Genomic DNA, 24,039 nt, shown 5'->3' with positions numbered 1-24,039 from the left:
TCAGCATTTATGAGTTCCCTGTCTCAAACAAACAAACAAACTTCTGAAAGTAACAGATTCACAAATGTGCCAGTAATCTAAAGCAGAATTCTAAAGTAGTTTCTCAAATAGTCTGTGGTAATGCAAGTGGCAAATACTAGCAACAATTTTTTTTAAAAAAGTTTATTTCAAAACAATTGGAAGACAAGAATTGAAGTGGTCTCACAACAAATAAATATTTTTTGGTATAGGAATAAGTATATGCTCTTACTTGGTTATTACTGCATACATGCATTGAAAAGCCACACTGAATTCCACAAGTATACACAGTGACTGTGTGTCAATTAAAAATAAAATTCAACATAAAAAAATGTTTTAAAATAGAAAAAGAAAAAAAAAGGAGACAGGGCAGGCCAAGAAGAAATTATTTTGTCTTTTGAAGAGTATTCTTTAATTGCTAGATCCAAGAAATTCAGACATTGATTTCTGTCACTGAAAAGGGCCCTTGTTGAGCCAAGCATCGCACTGGTAACTCATGCTTATAACCCGAGCATTTGGAAGCTAAGAAGAGACAACTGAGTCTGAGAATATATAGTGTATCCCAGACCAGCTTAGGCTACGAGGTGAGGCCCTATCCCAAGTAAAAAGAAAAGAGAAAAAAAGGTAAGAAAAGCTCTTTGATGATATTCAGTGAGAAAGACGCAGTGAGCCTTGTCACTGCACTTCTCCTGAGAGGCTAGAGTGTGCCAAACCTTTGGCCCTCTCATAACCTGAATAACCCAATGAAGTCTGAACCTTGATGGTTCAGACATGACAGAAGGCCGTTGACTCTGCAGGGAATCTATTTCTGCTGGAAAGAGAGTTAATGCACTAGATCATGAAAACATCTCAGTGCACAGCAGGGGCAGGAGGAAGTTAGTGAAAAGTATTTACGTCCTTAGAGACAAAGGCACAGAGTCTCAGACTCAAGTCAGAGAAGTGTAAAGAAACCTAGGATCACAAGACTGGTTGAACAGGAAGATTTGCCCTGACATGGAGCATGGGAAAGGACACGGAAGTAATATTGCTGGTAAAGCCCACTAGGGACTTCAAGTTAGGGCAACGGAAACCTATTTTAAGATGGTGTGCATAAAGTCTTGATGGATGTCCATCACCTGTCTAAGGGAGAATGACATCATCAACAGGGTGTCGGGGGAAGTAGGATCAGGGTAGGAAGTATCAACATAGCACAAATACATGAGTACAGCTCCTGGGAGAGGAGAATACTGTCTCTAAATGCCTGGGGAACTATCCATTTGCACAAGAAAATAGACAAGTCCACGAAGACTGGATAGCCTTAGAACAGAGGATGACTATGCCTCTCAAAAGACCTTGCTAAAAACATCTATTCTAAATCTCACTGTTCAAAACCATTCAGTGCCGCTGACTCTGATGATGTGTGAGGGGTGAGGCCTTGCTCAGATGGGGCAAGGCTGGATGACCAAGTTGAGCCTGGCACCTGCAGAAAAACACAAACTCTTAAGAGGGATGCTGAAAACACTGTTGGCTATGTGGTTTAGCATGTGGTTTACCCCTTACGCACAGCATTCATGATCTAATGAGGTAAGCATAACGTCATCACAAGTTCAATATAAACATTTATCTCAGGAAGATGATCTGAACTAACACGGAGGAAGGTTTCAGAACGCTGGCCAGCACATAAGAAACGTGCAGCGACGTCTTTGTGATTTACTATGATCCCTCACAGTCTGGTTATGGTTTGAAGATCCCTAGTCTGGAGGAAGGGTGACAATTGCCTGAGCAGACAGGAGACCATCACTAGATTTGGGGAGAGGCTTTTGGTGCCTTAGAGTTTCTGCAAGTGGGAAAGTTCATTCAGGACCTACACAACTTCTAAAGCCAACTACCATCAGCAGATATCTCTGTCCACTTTAAAATACCAGCTGCTGCCCAGTTGTCACAGTTAGCAGTCTGGGATCCTAGAATCTAGGGAGCAGCCTCCACTGAGGGTACAGCTGGCTTCTCAGGCTCCTCTCCCAGATCCACAATCCGGATGGTGTTTTCTTTCTTAGACAGCCAGAAAGCAGCATAGAGCGGCTCTGAGAACTTGCAGTCAAACTTCTGAATCAGAGTCATGGCATCATATTCTACACCATAGAAGGAAAGGGTTCCTCCTGGGAAATTTACATAGATGCCAAGCCTCCTGAAGGGGCTGGCCTTGAGCGGAGTCTCTGTGTCACTGTGCCAGGCCGTGAACTCCTTCCCACTCCAGTGAATGCTCCAGGAGAAGCTGTTTCCAGAAATGCAGCTGTTTCGTTCTTCCCCCTTACGGTCGATGCCTTTGCAGGTCAGGCCAACATAGATGCCTCCTCCAGAGATCTCCACCTCAAAATAATACCTGTGCAGGTACAGACTCTGCTGGGACAGCACCTGCCGCCAGTGCAGAAACCTACTGGGGAGGTCTGGGTAAGGGTGTTCCCAGGGTGTGGTGTTGGTGACCTTGCGGTTATCCTCCTGCAGGCGAAGGTACCTGTGTGCTGTGTCTGGGTCAAATGTGATGTCACAGGCATCTAAGGAAACACAGAAAACAGCTTTAAGCCCAAGTGACCCCCACAAGGCATATATGAGAAAACGCCCATCTTTTGGTTTTATTTACCCATCCAATGTTCCCCTAGGACAAGAGGTGGGTGAAAATCAGTGGAGCTTTCTGAAGCTCAAGTTGGTTGTCACCTGCTGTACCATCTGAGCTGAATAAAGAAATGAACTCATTCATTCATTCATTCATAGACTGTGCGCAGGAAGTCCGGCACTATTCCATGGATCTGGGGTGAGCTCAAAGATTCAGGTCCTTTATTGGACCCGCTCATTCAGTAGTTAAGCATTTGACCAGCATTTAACATGGTAAAGTCTTAGCTATGCTGTCAAACGCAATCTGAAAGACTAATTAGAGCACCTCCATGCACAAACCACTTCAATCACACACAAAATCATTTCTCATATTTCTTTTGCCCTCATGCCTCCTGCAATACAGACAGCAGAGGGTCCCCCGTAGACTCCAGCCACTCCTTCCAAGACCCCTGAATCACCTGCATCTAAGCCAGGGCAAATCTCAGCTGGAATAGTATCTGTCGTAAGAGTGTCCACAATAAGAATAATATTTCAAGGGCTGGAGAGATGGCTCAGCGGTTAAGAGCACTGACTGCTCTTCCAGAGGTCATGAGTTCAATTCCCAGCAACCACATGGTGGCTCACAACCATCTGTAATGAGATCTGGTGCCCTCTTCTGGCCTGCAGTCACGTATGCAGGCAGAATTCTGTACATAAAAATAAATGAATAAATCTTTTTTTTTTTTTAAAAAAAGAATAATATTTCAAAAGATATGTTGTATCACTACCTAAAGTAATGTTCAAGATGTTGAATGCATGTAAAAACACTTATAAAGAAAGACAAATTACACGGAGATAAACTTAACTTTTCATTTTAAAACCAAGTGGCATTTGGTATTTGGTACTAATTATGTTTCTCTCTAAATTATACATGTACTTCTGAAAGAGAATGGGTGGGAATAGAGTGTGTGGAGACCAAGACTTTCCGAGCAAGACAGCACTGCAACAGGAACGAGCTAGTTCTGGGCTGCTGAGGCCCATGTAGTAGGCAGAGAAAAAGGTGGGCCAGCGGTTGCTCCCCAGAACCGAGCAGAAGCAGGCCTCACTGGTGTATTCCAGAAGGACTGCACCAAGATAAGCACTGGCTACAGAGAAGTGCCTTCAGCTGGGAGGGGAAACCTCATGAGCTTATGGACTATCCTGAAGGACCCTTCTCACTTGAAGTTCTGACTTGACATGAAAGAGGTGCTTGTATTTATTACACAACATGGTATTTTATAAAATGTATACACCACAGAATGGCTAATGCAGACTGGTTAAATGTATAACCTCACATACATCGTACACGTTGCTGTTGTACATGGGTGGTGGATACTTCCTTTTTCCAAGTCTCCAGTATGTGTTGTATAAAGTTCTCTTAAACGTATTCTACCACAAAGCACCACTTGGGAATGCCGTGCTTTTATTTGTTGTGTAAAAATGTCTGCCTATATGCATGTTTGTGCACCACATGCCTACCTGATGCCCTCAGAGGCCAGGAGAGGTGTTGGATCCCCTATAACTGGACAGACTGTTGTGGGCTCCCCTGGTGATGCTAGAAATACAGTGCTTTTGGAAAGGGTAAGAGTTGGGCGTGGGCTTGCATCTCTAATTAAAGCTTTTGAGAGGCAGAGGCAAGAGGAGCAGGGAAGCCAGCCTGGGCTATGTACATACTGAGACCCAGTGTCAGAAAACAAAATGCTTCCAGAATACATTCATGCAGTACCAATAAGGTCTTATAAGGACGGACTTCAAAATGAACCACATGGCAAATGGTCAGGACTCTTCAAAATGCCCAAATCTTGAAATGTAATGGAAGCCTGAGGGATTGGCACAGATTAGTGAGTATTCAGGAAACAAGAGTCCCAGTTAGCTTTCACTGTAAATTTGTCATAGCCTGGAGTCACCTAAGAGGGACACCTCAATAGAATCACCTCGATCCCACTGGTCTGTTGGCAAGTGGGAGGAGGGGAGCTTATTAACAGTCACTGACACAGGAAGGCCCAGCACTCTGTGGGAGGTACCATGTCTAGGAATGCTACCTCAGCACAAGGCTGTGATTGAGCAAGCCAGCAGGTATTATTCCCTCATGGTTCCTGCCTTGAATCCCTGCCCCGACTTTCCTCAATGACGGACTGTGACCCAGAACAGAGGATGAAATAAATCCACTCCTCCCCTATATTACTATTGTTCAGAGTGGTTTCTCACAGTGACAGAAAGGAAACTAGAACACAAGGAAACATCTGTGTTCCTGGGTTCAACTTTGGGCCCATGTGGTGGTTTGAATGAGAATGGCCCCCAAAGACTCGTGTATTTGAATACGTGGTCCCCAGTCAGTGGATCTGTTTGGGAAGGATTAGGAGGTGTGAGCTTGTTGGAGGAGGTGTGTCACTGAGGATGAACTTTGGGGTTTCAAACACGTATGTTACTCCCCCTTCCCCTCTGCCTTGAGGGTGTCTCAATATGTAAAGTCTCAGTGCTTCACCATGCTGGCTTGCACCATGCTCCCTGCCGTGATGATCATGGACTTGCCCCCTCTGAAAGTGTAAGCTCCCAATAAACAGTTCTTTTATATTTTATAAGTTATACATTGCCTTGGCTACCATGTTTTATCACAGCAATACAAAAGTAGCAAAGGCAGCCAGAAAAAAAAAGTCTGCAACATTGTTAATAATATTGCAGCAACGCTAATTTCCTGCATGATGTATCATAGTTATGTATGATGCCAGCATTTGGAGAAATGGGGTCACAGGGGAGTATGTAGGAATTTTTAATCTGACTTTTGCATCGTTTACATTTATTTCAAAAAAGAAAACTTTCAATTAAAAGCTTAAAGGTGTATCATGTAGAAATAGATGAAAAGTTACAAGAATGCAAATCCACTATAAGATGTGGTGGTTCTTGCCTTGGCAAAGCATTTCACTGCCCTCGGCATGTCTGAATGGGGCAGCCTTTCACAACTTACATTGAAGAAACTCATCCCGGGTTCTGGGCTCGGGTTTCGAGGTCCTGTACTTGCGCTGGACAATGGCAGACACTTGAGTTCTGATGTCATATTCTTCTAAAAAAAAATCAGAGAGTTGCAAATGAGTACCTGTCCAGGTGGCTTAGAGAACCCAGGAAACTGGGCTGCTCTTCCCCGGACTTCTCTGGGTCTGGTGCCTGGGAACCTGGGCACAGTCAATATACCAGACAACCCCTGCTAGGAAGACTCCAGGATGACACAGAATTCACATCACCACCAGCATCGATATCAGCAGCCTGAGACGCTAGTCACAGAAATGCCAATGTAAATGGCCAACTTACCTCCTTCAGGTTGCAATTATAAAGTCGAGGTAAGAATCACTAGTGGCCTAGCTGAAGAATGGCTTTGAAGTGGGTTGTTTTCCCTCCCTTCCCAGGTTCCCCCTTTCCTCATCACCATTCCAGAAAGCACCTCACCTTCCCTGGAAAATTCCTGAAGCTTTTCCTTATAGCTTTCTAGCAACTGGATCAAGTTCAGAGTTGACTCTGTGATGACCTTGCGGATGCCTGAGAGTTTATCCTTCAGCCCGATGTAAACGCTGGGGAAGGCAGTGTCCTCTGTCTTCTTAAGCTTGCAGTACTCCTGCAGAGGGAGAAGCAGAATCAGGCAACTTGTCTTGGTATGTGTCTTTCTGCGTTTGGCAAATGGGCTGGTGACAGTGCACGCTTCACAGGGACGGTACACATAAAGTGGTCTCTATGCTTCTAGACAAATGTTTCTCAACCTGTGCGTCATGACCCCTCAAAGGACCATCAGAAAACAGATGTTTATCTTACAATTCATAACAGTAATAAAATTACAGTTATGAGTAACACTGAAAATAATTTTATTGTGGTGGGGGAGTCACCACAATATCAGGGAGTATATTAAAGGGTCACAGTGTTAGGAAGGTTGAGAACCACTGTGACCCTACACAGGAAGTAGGACTTCTCAAAATCAAGTGGGAAAGAGGGTCTCTTGAAGTCAAAAGATCTATGACCACAGACAACTTTAACACAAATTTCAGACGGGGCACAGAGTAAGAACGATCTTGCCTGGGTCATTCCTTAAATCCTTTCTCTTTCTATAGCTTCAGTGCAATGGGAAACCTGGCTATTCTGTTGCATTCTAAAGGTTCCTGAACCAACCTGCAGTCCTCGCACTTTGCTTTAGAATTTGGAAGTTATTTGCACATCAGTAAGTAACATTAAGGCTACTTAAGTTTCAAAACCAATGTAGAACCAGGGAAGATTGTTTCCATGTGTAACACATTATTACTATTCAGGTGCACATGAAACTTTAAATAACAGACTGGATAGAGTGGGAATGAAATCCCTCTCACCAAGCCAGACCTACAGAAGGGAAGGCCACCCACAGCTCTGTAAAGAAGCACTTTCATATTGTATACCGATTTGATGTCATGCTTCAAATGAGTGAAGCAAAATACCGGTACTGCCAGTGTAAATTACAGTTCATGCCAGTAATCTCAGTGTTCAGTAGGCTGTGGCATAAGGAGCCCAAGTTTAAGACCAGCTTGGGATACATAGGAGGGAGGCCCTGTCTAAATAAATAAAGAAATTTTGTCACTTTAACCGAATTATTATTTGTAGAAAAAAAATTACCTTTCACTATATTTTAAAACTAAGTTACACATTTTGCTAAAATAAAATACATTTCATGCATATTAAAATTTTTATTTTAAAAATAGTGTTACAGGGCCTAGAAATATAATTCAATTGATAAGAATTCACTTAACACGCTTGAGGTCCTGAGTTTGACCCCACACCGTGGTATATATAAATCAGGTGTGGTGGCTGCTACCTATAATTTCAGCATTTGGGAGGTAGAAGTAGGAGGGTCAGAAGCTCAAGGTCATCCTCAGACACTTGGTGAGTTAGAGGCCAGCCTGGGACACATGAAATCTTGATAAGAAGAAAATGAAGAGGAGGAGGAGGAAGAAGAGAAGAAAGGAGGAGGAGGGAGAGGAAGAGGAGGAAAGGGAAGGGGAAGGAGGAGGAAGAGGAGAAAAACAAGAGTTACAAGAGGAAAAGAAAGGGAATTTACTCTTATACTTTTTAGAAGAGATCCTGGTAGAATCCCGTAGACTGGGGAGTCAAATCTTCACATTTTCTTTGTGTTTTGAAATTGCAAAGTGAGCCAATGGAAAGAGCAAGAAATCTTGTTCATATTTTTGTCTCACATTTTAGGCACATTTCTCTCATTCAGTGAAAGATTAACTACGGCTGCCTTTGGGTACTAAGATCACAAACAGTTTGTCTGCTTGTCACTGTAAGTATTTAGTTTTCTGTGAACAGAAGGGGATTGTTTCAAAAGTAAAAGCAAGACATTGTACTTGAAATAGTAAAACCTGAAAGAAAAGTTGCAGGTCATTTACTCTGTCCCAACGTTGTTGCTCAGTGAGGAATTTGATACCCCTGAGAGCTTGGTGACTGTCTTTTTTAAAAGCTACACAGTGGTATCTAAAGTCAGATCTAGGACCATGTGGAGTGTTATTCTATAAGTCAGCAGGTTCTTTAGACCTAGTGCTAACTGGTCTATGCCTCTTACATACAGTGGATACCTTGTGAGACGGAAAGTTCCGTTCCGTTCCCTTTCCTAAGCCTTCCTCAGTTTCAGCCCTGACTGAAAACCAACAGTCTCTCTAGTCTCACACCGTCATGCAAACCTCCACATCTCTGCGCTCTTCGCTTCCCCTCCCTAACTCCCTCACAGTCGTCTACCTGTCTGGCCCTGCCATCATCTTCCTTCACTACAGACCCCACACCCATTCCTTGTCAAAGCACCGTGGCTCCTTAAACCAGCCCTGATTTCTCACGATGCTGTCTTTCACGGGTTTCTCTATCTGGCGCATACAGCACCTAGAACTTGACCCACCTTCCAGGCTCTCCCCCACTTGGAGCCGTCCTCTCTATCCCTCCTGGATGGCTGTTTTCTGACAAAGCAAGACCTGACTCCCCCTGCTTTCCAGTTCTCTGTGTTCCCATTTACAGGTGTGTTACAGGCCAGACACCTCGAGGGTCCCCTACTTCCCCAGCCTCTTACCTCCAGGAAGAGCACAGTGTTGCTGATGGAGGCCAACTTCTCCAGCTCCTGCTTGTTTTTCTCCATCTCGATGCTCCTGTGCTCCAGGTGGGTCTTGATGCCGTTGACCTGATTCAGTGCAGCCTGTTCTTTCTCCTCTAAGAAGAGCATCACATCAGTCTGGGCCTTCCTCACGGCTGCGAGGAGTTCCCCAAACTTCTCTTCAGCCACCACCTTCACCTCTGACACGGACACCTGATGGGGATGGAGTGGGAACACAGTATTGCTAATTGCTATATACCCGTTCAGTGGTTCTCAACCTCCCTGATGCTGGGACCCTTCAACACTGTTCATCACATTGCAAGATTATCATCGTTGCTACTTCATAACTATTTTTGCTACTGTTATGAATCATAATGTAAATATTTGAGTTTTCTGCTGGTCTTAGGAGATCCCTGCAAAAGAGTACTGATTGTCATAAGGGCAGTATTCAGTATATTTGATGAATACACTTCAAGAGACAGAGAAACGATTGGGCTGTTTTTTGTAAACATTCTCAGCACTTCGTTATGCCTTGTTTAATAGACCATTGGCTATAGGCATAAGGCACCAGGCCTCCAAGGAAAGCAAAAGCAGTTGATCTCCTCCGTGAGGCACACAGCACCCCTCTCTCTAAGAAGGCAGCCATTCAAAATTGGTAACCCAGTAAAGAAAGGGCTGTCCCAGTGTCTGTGGGAACCAACACCTTCGGAGAGATAAGGCAAGAAGGAATGATGGCAGCAGACAGGAGAACCATTGCCTGGTTCAGGCTACACCTTCGAATGTAACCTAGAACACATGGTCTCCAATCTGCCCTTGATCTATGGCCAATGGCACAAAACAGAAAACAAGAAAATAGTGTGCGCGCACACACACATACACACATGCACATATATACACAGAAATACACACACATTGATGTGTTTATAAAAAGATAAAGAGAGAAGGGAATATGTTTTATGGAGGTATGGTGAGGTATGGGGGAAGGGAGTGCCTCAGTAGGCCCATGCTAAGGGATCAGCCCCATGACAGTGTGGTATAGTATAGAATAGAGTTTATTCAGGGCATGGAGAAGGGAATCAAGAGGGTAGTAGAGGCAGAGAAAGAGAGAGAGTAAAGAAGTAGAGAAGTAGAGTAGAGGAGTAGATGTGGGCCACGAGCATGTGGAGAGAGAGGAGGAAAGGGATGAGAGGACAGAGCAGGGGCAAGAAGGGGAGAGCAAGAGAGGAGGGCGCAAGCAGCCCCTTTATAGTGAGTCAGGCATACCTGGCTGTTGCCAGATAACTGTGGGGTGCAGCTTAAACAAAATGCTAACACATATACACACACATACACACATACATGCAAACAAACATACACACATACATACAAACATACATACACACAGAGAGATACACGCACATATACACACACATACAAACACACATATACATACACACATATAAATACACATATACACATATAAACACACATGGGCTTGCACACATAGAAACACAAACACACACACACACACACACACACACACACACACACACCAGAAAGGGTCCTGGAGAGTGCATGGGATGTCCACATGCTCCCTGCATGTCAGTTTTTCCGTTATCTGTTGGTTTCCTTATGTTGAAGCAGCCGGACAGAGCTAGAAGCAAACACACTGAGGTACCATTAAGAAAGAGGGCAGAGGGCAGATTTTCTCCAAATTCCTCCAGCCCAGACGGAGAAAAGCCCTGGGCTGGGAACTCATTCCAGGGCTCTGGCTCACTCACCATTCCTACCCTCAAGCAGTAATAGGTCATTGGTCACAGAAGCAAGTAGGGACTCCATGCTTTGCCTACTCCCTATCCAGACAGCCTTTAAACTCTCAGCAATCCTCCTGTCTCAGTCTCCCGAGTATGTGTGGTGCTAACACACCATAACAAGCTTGTGTTTGCTTTCTGAAACCAGGGTGTGTTTACATGATGCAGGGTGTGTGGAGATTTTTAACTCAGAGCTCTGGGAATTGTACATGCCCTGGACTGCTTCTATCCTGCATCAGAGAGTGGTCTATGAACAGATCACCAATCTCATGTTTGGGAGGCAAAAAAAAAAAAAAAGAGTGGAGAATTGCTAGATTAGTGAGTGGTGTTTGATAAGACACATGCAGTGCCACCCTGCTTGGCTTTGGCCTCTCGGCTTCAGGGTCACTCTTTAAAAAGATTCTAAAATCCAAGATTGGAAAAAGACAGGGCAATTAATCAACATGAAGGTGCCATAAGTTCTTCATAAAAAGAACAATTGTGTAGGGCTAAATGCACTACTCTGAAGAAAAAATTCAAGAGCACAGCCATCAGAGATCATCCTGAGGAAGGCTAGCAGAAGGGAGGCACCCATGGTGAATGTGACTCCTGCTGTGGCCTCTCCTTCCTAAACCTTCCCACTGAGAAATTTATTTGTGAATGAAATGTGTGACCGATGCTAATTACCTCCCAAACTATGACAGGAGCCATATCAAAGTGGCAGCTCACGAATGTTAGTAACTCCGCTCCAGGGGATCTAATGACCTCTTCTAACTCCAGCTCCAAGGGATCTAATGACCTCTTCTAACTCCAGCTCCAGGGGATCTAATGACCTCTTCTAACTCCAGCTCCAGGGGATCTAATGACCTCTTCTGGCTTCCAGCAGCGAAGTAGCTAAGGGTTTAAAACCCTGAGGGAGGAGCGCATGTCCAGCAGTTCCTGAGTCGTTCTCAGACCAAGGAAACCAGCATGGCAGAGTCTCCCATCCAGTCAATAGGAAGAGTCCAAGGCAGGTCCTAACATCTCTCTGTGAGTCTCCACAATTATCTCTCTGGCCACCATGTCATTATATGAACTAATTAGGGATCAAATTAAAGAGCCAGACAAGGGAATGTCCTGTGTGATCCTCTAAATCATCCAGGACTTTACAATCAGGTCTCTGGGTCTTTATAGGAATTTTTTCTTTCTTTCTCTCTCTCTTCATTTCTTTCTCTCTCTCTCTCTTTCTTTCTTTCTTTCTTTCTTTTTCTTTCCTAAGACGTTACAGCTATAAGAAAGAAAACGAGATCTGTATAGAGGAAGCTGACCTCTCACATGAGAGACTACTTAGCTTTATTCACACAGGGAGCTTTGTGACCACAGGCAGCCATGAGAAGAGAGAGACAGGAGACTGTAGACAGTTCAGTTCCCTCCTTCAGTTCCCTCCTAGAACATAGGGAACTCCTCCATCTACGGGTTTGCATGGGGGTCTGAGGTAGGTGCCAAACTGTGACCTAGTCTGATTTAGCCTCCATGCTAAGGGGCATGAAGGGAAGCACATAGTAGGGACATAAACGTATCTGAAGCTGTAAGGGAGAGACTGCCTTAAGAAGCAGAGACTGCAGGGATGTGTCTGGTTTCTTGGAGACGTAGAAAGCACCGTAGTTAGAAGGCCTGTGACCTAACAACCGTAGGTAAGGAAGGTTTTATCCTCCAGCAGCTAGTTGGTTATAAGTACTCAGGAGACAGAAATTAAGTTGGGTAGTAGATTAGAATAAATGTATAAGTGAGAGGGTGGGTGGGTGGGTGGGTGGGTGGATGGATGGATGGATGAATGGATGGACAGACGGATGGGCATGTAAATAAATAGATGATAGGTGAATATATAGGTGAGTCGTGGGATAAAGGTTGGATGAATGGTGGACAGACAGACAGACATGCATAGAATCATTTGTTTTCAGCATGCAAGATGATACTGCCAACTCATGACCATAGGGAAGGTGCCCTGTGTTCTCTTCTGAGTGGTAGCTCTTGACTTGTCATCAGTGAGGGGTACTTAGGGAACTTACCTTGGGAAGATGAACACAAACCAGAAGGGACTAAAACTAAGTATCCTGTCACAGCATTGGCCTTACCAAATGCCACTTACAAATCTAGGAGTTCCTGACTCTTTTTTCCAGCTCCTGGCAGACCACCCTCCTGAGAAAGAAGAAGCCAGGGGACAGATAGTCTCTGGAATTTAGGCTTTAACACCTCCAATCACAAGCACACACACACATGCACAAGCACACACACATACACACTCACATGTACACGTTCCTCCTAGTTAAGAAAGCATATATAATCTTGATGTGGCAGTTTGTGTCCAGCAGCACTTGGGAGGCTACCACAAGAGGATTGCTATGAGTTTGGTGTTAACTGCTCTCTACATGGTGAGTTCTAGGCTAGTGCGAGCTACAAAGTGAAACTCTGTCAAAAGCAAAAATTAGAGGGAAAGAGGGAAATAATATGCACATATAAAATTAGGAAAGGTACTAGTCCAAGACAATTCCGGGTCTACTTCATGTTATTGAAAGGTAAACCATTTACCAGTTAAAAATCTTAAGTCAATTTTTAAAATATTTTTGTTACTATTTTATGTGCATAGCTCTTTGCCTGCATTTATGTCTATGTTTCACATGCCCAGTGCTCACAGAAGCCAGAAGAGGTCATTAGATCCCTGGGAGCTGGAGTCACAGACATTGTGAGCTGCCATGTAGATGCTGGGAATTGAACTTGGGTCCTCTGAAAGAGCAGCTGGCACTCAGAACCAGTGAGCCATCTCTTCGATCTGTTTCAGCCAGGTTTATAGATATCCTGACAAGGTGAGGGAACCTCATAATGTGGCCGATTGTGCCTGCGACCTTCACTTGCAGGACCTCAGTCCACATCTTACAACCCCAATGGCAGTGACAGCCAACCACACAACAGCCAGATAGGTGACCTGAACCAATCTTACCAAAACAGACTTGTGGTTGGCTTGGAGCCGGGCAATGGCATTTTCGTTCAACTTGAGCTTCTGCTCCAGGTCCAGCTGCATGCACCGAAGGTCAGCCTAAGGGAGAAGGAAAGGATTACGGAGGGGAGAGAACAGGGTAGACAAATAGTCCCCAGGGGCAGTGGCATTTTCTGTCCTTCATGTCCCTGCCTTTCTCCTCTGAAAGGAGAGCATGACCTTTAAGCTGATCTCAGAAGCTGGCCAAGAGGCACAAAGGGGGAACAGGTGCTAGTGGTCTCCCGGAACTGAACTCAGCAGGAGCCAACTGCCAAGGCCCTCGATGAATGCTGTGCTGGGTGTAAGGTCATTTATGTCCACAGTAGCTACATTCTGCCTGTGCCCTGAGAAGTTAATTCAGGGTGAGTCAGTTACTGCTCACTGCAGTAACTCACCCAGGTCTCCAGTGATATATATAGATATAGATAGAGATAGAGATAGAGAGAGAGATAGATAAAGAGAGAGACACAGAGACAGAGACAGAGACAGAGAGACAGAGAGACAGAGAGCAAGAGCAAAAGAGCAACACGTGAGTCCGGAAAATGGGCAATTTATCAAGGAAAACAACAAAAATGAAAGATAAAGGGATTAGCCCTATTAGAGAGGAGTCTCGTGCTCTGAGTGGGACACAGAGACTATGCCTTGAGAGCAAGACCTCCCATTCAAAGGTCCATTTTTGAAGATGTGAATATATTTGAAACAAGAGAGACTAAACTGGGATTGTCACAGAAGGGGTTCTCTGCTCAAAAGCAACCCCCTGGTGAACTGTTTTAGAAGACTCAGCCAGCAAGACATAGGGAGAGGCTACTACAGTTGTCATCAAGGGGGCCGAGCTCCTTCTAGACCTGGCAGGAGAACCTAGTAGAACCAGCCATGTGGTCCTGGTTTTACAAGCATGGCAGATGCAGCAGGACACCAGAAAGCCAGTGTGGCCAGGCAATGTGTGGCAGCATGATTTTCTACAAGGAGGCCCTGAGAGGATGCTGTGTGAAGGTAAGATCAAATCTGATGAAAGCCAGAACCATAGGGAATCTTCTAAGGAAAGCTGCAGGCCTGGAATAGGAGTGTCACTTGGAACCCAGATTTCATCCCAAACCTGGGCATGAAGTTATAAAACGTGTGTGTGTGTGTGTGTGTGTGTGTGTGTGAAAGATGACAAATACATATTATATAAATCATATATTATTTTAATACCATATGTAGAGAATATATATCACATATATAAATTATTAAATATCTTCTCTCTCTGTGACTCAGCCTGAAATGTTAGTCAGTCTTGAGATTTCTTCTGCCAAACAAATTAGTCTACTATTTTTGAATTCACCCCGAATCAGGGCACAGGCAGAATGTAGCTACAGTGGACATAAATGACCTTACACCCAGCACAGCATTCACTGTGGGCCATGGCAGTTGGCTTCTGCTGAATTCAGTGCCAGGAGGCCACTAATACCTTTTCACCCTTTGTGTGTGTGTGTGTGTGTGTGTGTGTGTGAGAGAGAGAGAGAGAGAGAGAGAGAGTGAATATATATAATGTTATATATTATAATATGTGATATAAATTATCTATCTTGCTTTGGTTTAATTTTTCCTTCTTCTGCCCCACCCCTCCCTTTTGGAGTGAGAATGTTTACTCTGTGCTTTGTAGATCAGAACTGTGTCAGCTGAGTGTTGACCTTACAGAGGCTCATAGTTAAGACATTGCCTTTAGTCTCAGAAGAGACTTTGGACTTTTGAACAGAACTGGGACTGTTAGAAACTACAGGATTTTTGAAGTTAGAGGGGCTGTATTTTTTCATTGTGATACAGCCTTGTGCCTATGGGGGTCAAGGATGGGTAAGACGTTCTGGTTTGGGTGTGAGATGACTCCCAGAGTCTCATGTGTTTGAATACTTGGTGTGGGTGCTGGGAATCAAGCCTGGGTCCTCTGGAAGAGCAGCAAATGCTCTGAACTACTGAGTCATCTCCCTGGCATTTGCTCTCTGCTTCTTGACTGCAGACTCAACATGACCAGCTGCCCCAAGCCCCACCCATTGTCCTGCCTTCCCACCAAGATCCTTCCTAAACTGCAAAGCAAACAATCCGTCTTCCTTGGGTTCCTCTTTCTCAGGAATCTGGCCAGAAAACAAAGAAAAGCAATCAACAGCCATGTATTTCTCATTGTTTTACAACATAATGCCTCTAAATATCCATTTCTTTTCCTGGGCGGGAGGGGGAGACCTTAGGTTAAAACACCTACTTCCTCACGGTGTGGAGTTAGCGACCTAAAGGAAATTAGGTAATGAGAACTCTACAGAGCTGGTACACCATAAATGGGTAGTGTTAATAATGTCATCTTCATACTCATCAATAACCATCTTGCTTGCTGCCTTAGCTGCTTTCTAGCCATACCCCATGGAGACAGGTTCTGCCCTCCACACACCCCTGCCCAAGCCAGAGCACACGCCTCCCTGGGAATCTTGGGTTTGCCCGCCTTGACCTTTCACTCTTGTCCCTTGGGCTCAGAGAACACCTTGGTCTGCCAAGAAAAACCAATTTGTCAACATAGAGAACCTAAGCCTTTGCAAACTTCAAAGTCACTGCCACTTTCCTGTGTCTACAAGGCCATGAGATTTAAGCTTCTGACTGTGTTTAAAACTAATAGACCTCAGAAGTCATAAATTAAGTCATTTAAGTCTCTGGCTGTTTCCCCATAAAGCCTCAGGGAGTTTCTCACCTCCCTCCAACACCCCCAACTCCTCCCTCTATACTCCACTAAACACACACACACACACACACACACACACACACACACACACACACACACAGAGGCAGAGTACTGAGGCATTGTGGAGAGTAGGCAAGCAACATTTGCTGAAGCTCTTGGTCACTGCAGTGGAGCTGAGGGCACCTTAGGGTCCCTCACACACCCTTGATACTTGAGACCTGGTGCCTGGCAGCGGGGGGAAAAGGAGAGGAGAGGTGCCTGACAGGTTTGAGGGTGAGCTTGGAATCTTATGCAGTGACCCATTCTGGACAAGGAGGGAAACGTGAGCTGCTGGCTTGAAGGAACTGGCAGGCACACAGATCGCGCCTAGCAACCTGGCTCTTTAGAGCAGCAGTGCCCCAAAGCCTTTTATTTAAAGATCCCACCAAGCCTTACAGGGAGACCCTGGGGTGTCCAACAAGGGGCTTCTCCCCTGTGTCCTCAGAGGCCCATAAAAGGAGAAAGGATGCCAGTGAACCAAACGAGTCACCACCAAGGAAACACTCCCGATTACCACACGAGGTGGGGCTGCTTTGGAACCCTGTCTCTCCAGTTACTCCTGTTCCTCGTAAACGATGGGCTGACCTCGGGGTTCCCTAAGAGAGCAGCAGCCACACACTCATGCCCGGCCCTGGCACACCCTGCCTGAGAGCCGCACCCTGGTGCCTGGGAGCATAGACGGCACAGGGTTGAAAGGGCGTTGAGAACGGATGGTACTTGGGGTGTGAAGACCCTGTTCCTGCCTGTAGGACTTTGCCAAGCCATTTACTGTCTACTCTGCTGCAAAGTAGACTTCACTTTTAGTGTCTTCAGAGTTAGACCTGGACTCTTGACTCCATTCCTCAGTGACTGAATCAGGACCTGCCGCATGCCAGTGAGATCAACCAAGTCACCCATACTCCTGGCTCTAGGAAAACACAGTGTGGGGATAGTCTGGTGCTTGTGAGCAAACAACTTATGTAATGCTGACCCAGAGGTACTCATTGGGTTTCTGTGAGAAAGTATTCTCCTGAGTGGCCCCATAACACATACTGGCTTCCTGCAAACTGGGTGATGCTGGTTGATAGCTCTCCAGACAAACTGAAAACCTTCCAGTTTTCACATGGTTTGATAACCTTCTCTTCACGGAGACTGTGCAGCCAGGGTGACCATCTGCAATCAATGTTAAGTTTGAAGCTAGTCCGGCACTCGTTGCCTTCAAAGGCCTTAGGCAAGACTTAGCTCAGCCTTCCCTCCTCCAGGATCACTGTCCTGATGTCACTTCCAGGCCTGCTCCCTCCTTCAAACACAGCAGTTGTACTGCAGCAGTCCTTTGGCAGGCCATGAAATAGTATGTCTTCCCTTCCTGAGCCCAAATTCTCTGCGGGTGCACAGTACAGCCAGCATCCCACTTACCTCATCAGGTGTACTCTGAGGAGCAGGCGGGAAACACACACACTTTGTGGGACAGAGAAAATAAAAGTGGTCCCAGGAACCCAAATTTCACAGAGAGAGGGTGGGGGGCAGGAGAGATGGACATCTCATTTCCATGGTGTCAGGTGAGATTTTTGACAAGATAGAAAAGGAGGCTCAGGAAGCTGAGGCGAAGCTAAAAGGAGCACTGAGCTCCTGTAGGAAGCTGTCACTCGGACAAGTGATCAGTGCATCCAACTCTTTTTTTTTTTCCTTTTCTTTTTTTTTTTTTTTCTTTTGTTTTTTTCGGAGCTGGGGACCGAACTCAGGGCCTTGTGCTTGCTAGGCAAGCGCTCTACCACTGAGCTAAATGCCCAACCCCGGTGCATCCAACTCTTAAACCCCCACCTCCCCCAGTGTTCGTCCATCAGTCTAACTGGTAGTAACCGTGGGTACTTCAGAAAGGGCTCACGTGGCTGACAGAAAAGTCGCTCTGCGCCCTCCCAGTTGACCATGCTCTGCCATTTCCTGTGTGCGACAAGGCTTCATGAGTTTATTAGCCCTTACTGGCTCCAAAGTGACCTTCAGAAAGCATGTAAGTGCAGGAGGTGTGGACTGGCTGAGAGGAACGCTTGGCTTCTGGAACCTTACATGTACTAATGTGACTTCCAAAACAATCCTAATGGTGCTCGTCTCTTCAAGATGCTGTCTTCTGAGCTGGCCTCTTGGGCTCCTTGCAAGAAATCTTTCGACTCCTAAGACTTGGTGGAGCCACCCAGAGTGTGGTTGTTCTTACTGTGTAAGCTTGCCTCCTGCCTGAAATAAGGACATAGGACGCAAAGGACACAACTCTCTAAAGCAAACCAAAAAGCAGAAGGGTCCATGACAGACAGGTCCATGACCTCCCAAACCTCGGCAGCCAGCATGCCTCATTCTTTGTTGTACAGCTCTCTCCTACGATGTTTAATCTGGAGCTCAGTACTGCTCCACACTGCACTGCCCTCCACATCTGGGGCTCTGCATGTGCTCCACACTGCACTGTCCTCCACATCTGGGGCTCTGCATGTGCTCCACACTGCACTGTCCTCCACATCTGGGGCTCTGCATGTGCTCCACACTGCACTGTCCTCCACATCTGGGGCTCTGCATGTGCTCCACACTGCCCTCCACATCTGGGGCTCTGCATGTGCTCCACACTGCACTGCCCTCCACATCTGGGGCTCTGCATGTGCTCCACACTGCCCCTCCTACCCAAAGTGCTATCACCCAAGTCTCCATGGTACACTAGGCGGCCTATACTTCAGTTTATATCGCATCTGTGTTGGCACAGAGCATTTCTGAAGGAACCAAACAGATGTTCTGATCAGAGAAGGAGGATGTGGGGTCTAGAATCAGGGTGGAGAACTTCTTCTTTCTCTCTCTCTCTCTTTGGTAGATTTTTTTTTAACATTCTCATGCATAGGCTTTGCAATTTAAAATATTAAAATTCAGAAACTATGTCCAAAAAGAATAGTAACATACTAGGCCCAAGTGTTTCTAATGTATATATACCAGACTGCGTGTGTGTGTGTGTGTGTGTGTGTGTGTGTGTGTGTGTGTGTGATGGTTTTGTTGTTGTTTAGGACTGGGGAGATAGCTCAGTCATTAAAGTGCTTTCTGCGCAATACTCAATACTCAGAACTCACATCTTAAAAAACTGGGGGGGGGGTGCTGAAGGGATGTCTCGGCCATTAAGAGTTCTGGCTACACTCCAACCTCATAGGTAGCCATGAATAGCCTAGTAAGAGCACCAGTGGAAGGGGAAGCCCTTGGTCCTGCCAAGACTGAACCCCAGTGAACGTGATTGTTGGGGGAAGGGCGGTAATGGGGGGAGGATGGGGAGGGGAACACCCATAGAGAAGGGGAGGCAGAGGGGTTACAGGGATATTGGCCCGGAAACCGGGAAAGGGAATAACAATCGAAATGTAAATAAGAAATACCCAAGTTAATAAAGATGAAGGAAAAAAAAGAAAAAAGAGTTCTGGCTACTATCCAGAGGACCTAGGTTCAATTCCCAGCACCCACAGGGTGGCTCACAATGGTCTGTACTTCTGATACCTGGCTTGCAAGTGGTGCACAAACATACACGCAGACAAAACATCCATATGCATAAAATAAAAATAATGTTTTAAGCTGAGGGCTGGAGATGGTCAGCCACTAAGAACGCCTGCTGCTCTTGCAGAGGACCTGGTTTGGTTCTTAGCATCCACATGGGAGCTCACACCAGTCCATAATTCCAATTTCAGGGGAAACTGACACCCCCCTCTGACTTCCACAGGTACCAGGCATACAGGTGGTGCCCATACATATATGTAAGCAAAATATACACATAAAATAAATCCAAAAGATTTTCAGGTTATAAAACGTTTAGGCATAGTATTATGTGCTCATCGCCCAGTGCTGGGGAGGCAGGGACAGGTGGATACCTGGCTCCTGCTGGCCAGTCAGCCTGGCCTGTTTGGTAAACTTCAGTCCAAATGAGAAAGCTCGTCCCATCTCAAACAAAACAAGGAACTATTGGCAACTGATACTTGATGAGGGAGAGGGAATCACCCCTTTTCGAGGATATGGTCTGGCAGGGTTCCTGTGCCCCACATACATGCCCAAATAGGCAGCATTAACTAGACATATCAGGCTATTTTTTTTTTTTAAAGAAGACACTGAGTTGAGAGGGGACATGCTGGATGGATATGGAAGAACTGAAGGAGGGGCTGGGGATTTAGCTCAGTGGTAGAGCGCTTACCTAGGAAGCACAAGGCCCTGGGTTCGGTCCCCAGCTCCGGAAAAAAAAAAAAAAAAAAAAAGAACCAAAAAAAAAAAAAAAGAAGAAGAACTGAAGGGGGAAATGTGATTATACGGGAGACCATGTAGTCATATTTCATTGTACACCCATAGGATATTCTTGAGTACAGCAAGCTTTTGTTTTTAATTTGAGAACTCCTGAAGAGAATCCCTGAGGTTAATCTCTGCCTCAACACACACGTTCACACACACGCATCCACATCTACACACACCCACGTATGAAACAAATGAATAAGTATTAAAACCACACAGTGCTGCGATCTGAGGGCCTTCCCTCATCTCTCTCCAGTAAGACGGCATTCCAGAAACTTCCACACCTCGCTCATCAACTGTGTGAACTTGAACAAGTACAACGAAGACCTTCCGGAGCCCTCACCTAGTAATTACTGAAATATCGGATGGGAAAACCCACCAAAAGTTGGGTGGGGCCCTTTGATGTATTTGTTGATTTCCATGCTTCCTTTACGGGACATCCCTGGATACTAGAAACACGGGGCAAAGTTGACAAGTGGTTTCCCAGGCCGGAAATGGTGACTCATTAGCATCTGGAGTACAGAACTCTGCAGAACTACACCCATCAGGACTAGAAAGTGTCTACCTCTCGTGTAGACAAAGGAAATAGCCTGGTTAGGGAAGTTCCTTACCCAGACACCGTTTTCCTTTACTGCCCAGGAACACATGCCCCAAAAAGACCTGGGTGTGCCAACCATGGGCAGTACAAAGAGGGAACTGCCTGGAGCGGTACCCAGGAACTGTGGGTCAAGTCAGCCTCGCCTACCACTGGGGAAACTCAAAATGGGAGAACCCCCAAAGTCTCATCTGGGCTCTTGGTTTTAGGACAAAGGTAAGCAGTGTTCCAGAAACAGTTTCTTTATCTGATGGAAGTCTAAGTTCAGACTTTAAGCATGGTGTTTCTCGGGCCCTTCCGATAGCCTATCTGGTAAGGAACCTTTCTTCTCCAGTAAGTTAAGTCGTCCTTGACATTAACTTCAGTGTGCATTTCATATTCTGTTTTCTTGGTGTTTTTGTTTTGTTTTGTTTTTGACTCTAATGCAACATTTTGTGTTAGCTTCTTTTGTGGTTTTGCGGGTAAAAAAAGAAAAGGAGAAATGAAGTCTGAGGTTTCTTTTCCCTTGGCCTTCTGCCAAGGTTTGTATTTCACGGGTTGAGAGCGAATATGCCTCACAGATCTTGCCAGAGGGAAATACCACCCTCCCCAGGCTAACCTTCTACAGCCCACGTCCAAACACACATTGCCAAACACTAACTAGAAACAGCAGGAAATTCCCACCTAAGGGCAGAGACAATAGAGACTGCACAGCAACGGGGACACCGGGTTGGGGACAGTGACCCACTTTTGTTTCCAAAGCCAGCGGCTAAAGATACTCACTTACACCGGACCAACACCCAGGCACTGCAGCTAAAGTTCTCGTCTGCGGACTCAGAACACAAACTGGCATCAACAGAGCCACAGATGGCAGCATGTGTGACCTCTCCCTGGGGACACCACCTCCCACTGGCCCCTTCCCAGGTGGACAGACCCCACCACTCACCTCTTTGCTCCTGCGGGCTGCATCCAGGGAGACAGTGCTGTCGCCTCTGTGTTCACCCGTGCCGCATTCCTGGCAGATACACTGCTGGTGCGTGTGGCAGAAGGAAACCAAAGGGCTGTGGTGGGCAGGGCAGGTGCGCAGATCCTGGTCTTTTGTGGGCTCGGTTAGCTGGTGGCTGTGCAGTTTGCTGTTCTCCTGGTGTGGCCGCAGGTGCTCCTCACAGTAATTCACCATGCAGGTCAAACAGGACTTTACAGCCCTTACTCTGCTGGCCCCAAGACAGAAGTCACACAGGATCTGTCCCTCCTCTTCATCACCAGGAGCCCCGAGCTTTGCGAGGTCACCCTGCCCCTGGGTTTCCTCGCCTGGCTTGCTGAGAAGGTCCACATCTTCTTTTCCTATTGGAATAGCTGACCCAGGGTCTGGGCCGAGAGGAGCCAAAGGGTGAACAGTGACCCCGGTCAGAGGCCCTGGGGCAATTAGATCCAATTCAGCCATCTGGAAGCTTTGCGGACTCAGGCGTCCTTCCTCGGTCCCCTGGCTCAGGATCTGTGTAGCCCAACTCAAACCCGAGAGCCACGCCTAGCTGATTGCGGCTGCCCTGAGACATTAACTGTTTCCTCCCTCCCGAGGAAGCTCAGTTACTCAGACAGGACGAGGCTCCTCCGGATTGGCCAGTAGCCAGCCGTGGTGACAAGGCGACTACCCAGGCTCAGAACTGCCTTGCCACTTGGCTCCTATGTCTGTTCCCTGGCTCAGGCTTCTCATTCTCATTCCTAGTCCAGCCCAGAAACTTCTATTCTTACTGGACTCATTCACCTCCCATAGGCTCTTCGGGAGACCACGTGTGCCGGTGGGTCTGGAAAAAGGGCAAGATTCCTATGTTCTATTGTAAGCCTCTGCGGCTTTGAGCGGCCCCACAAGCCAGATTTTGCTCTGGCGCGCGCTCTCTCTATCCCTTTCTCTCTCCCCTCCCCTCCCCAACAGCTTCTCCTCCCCTTTTCCCCTCCCCCTTTCCCTCCAGCTCTGTGTCTCTCTGCCTTTCTCTCTCTCAAAAAATTATTTTTGTTTAATGGCCCCAAAATGTAAGGACTTTGATAATAGGGCAGCCACTTATCCTCAATGAGCCATCAACTTGGTCCCACCGCCACCACAAAAACAGACAGACAGACAGACAGACAGACAGACAGACAGACATCTTGCTTTATTTGCTTTTAATAACTTGCTTTTATCAAACTATTATTTTATTTCAAATGTGTGGGCGTGTGTGTGTGTGTGTGTGTGTGTGTGCGCGCGCGCGCGCACACACACACGCACGCTTCCTCAGTTGTGCTCTGCCTCATTTTCTGAGAGAGGATCTCACAATGAACCTGGAACTTGCTAGGTCACCTAGCACAGCACAGAGGACCAGTAAGTCAGAGGGATGTTCTTTTCTTTTCTTTTGTCCCCCCACCCCCGTGTTAAAGTTTTTTTTTTTTAATTTAAGGGTTTTATATATATTTAAGGGTTCTATAAAGTTATTTATTGTATTAAGTCAATAAATTTTTATTTAAGGAATTTGTTTCCGGATGTTCTTGTCTCTTGCCCCAGTGCCGGAGATACAGATAAGCACCGTCACACAGCTGCTGGTGACCATGCATACCTAGCAAGCACTTTACCCACTGGACCGTCTTCCTAGGCCCACTTCTGAAAAAGGTAACTTTTAAAAATCACTCATTGGAGAGGCCACACAATTGGACAGGTTCTTGGTCTTCCACTCTCTGCCATCAACACCTCTAACATGTGGGCTTTGAGGATAATGGTTGCCTGGGTCACTTCTCTGAAACTTGATACCCTTTTGTCGAAATTGACTCATCTGGACCTGAGCAGGTAGGTGATCTTTTGGCATCAGAGGACCAAAACTTCTGCCCTCAGAACATTCTAACCCTGACCTGTCCTGAACATGCATCCCATGAAGAGCTATGAAGACCGTTTACAGTCCTGTGCAGCAGCCTGGCTCTGTAACCACACGAATT

General features: G+C 46.1%; 1 protein-coding gene across 1 annotated transcript; it reads right to left on the bottom strand.

The window, feature by feature from the left end:
• Window positions 1–154: 154 nt before the first annotated feature.
• On the bottom strand, window positions 155–22,560 carry Trim16 (tripartite motif-containing 16). Its single transcript, NM_001135033.4, is given in 6 exon segments — window positions 155–2,549; window positions 5,591–5,686; window positions 6,067–6,232; window positions 8,693–8,926; window positions 13,460–13,555; window positions 22,025–22,560. Coding segments are annotated over 6 exon segments (1,674 nt in total). The 5' UTR covers window positions 22,523–22,560; the 3' UTR covers window positions 155–1,965.
• Window positions 22,561–24,039: the final 1,479 nt, after the last annotated feature.

Source organism: Rattus norvegicus, chromosome 10, assembly GCF_021556685.1.
Source record: "Rattus norvegicus strain SHRSP/BbbUtx chromosome 10, alternate assembly SHRSP_T2T, whole genome shotgun sequence".
Classification (NCBI taxonomy): domain Eukaryota; kingdom Metazoa; phylum Chordata; class Mammalia; order Rodentia; family Muridae; genus Rattus; species Rattus norvegicus.
Note: the sequence above shows the minus strand (reverse complement) of the source record. Positions and strands in the feature narration are given on the sequence as shown.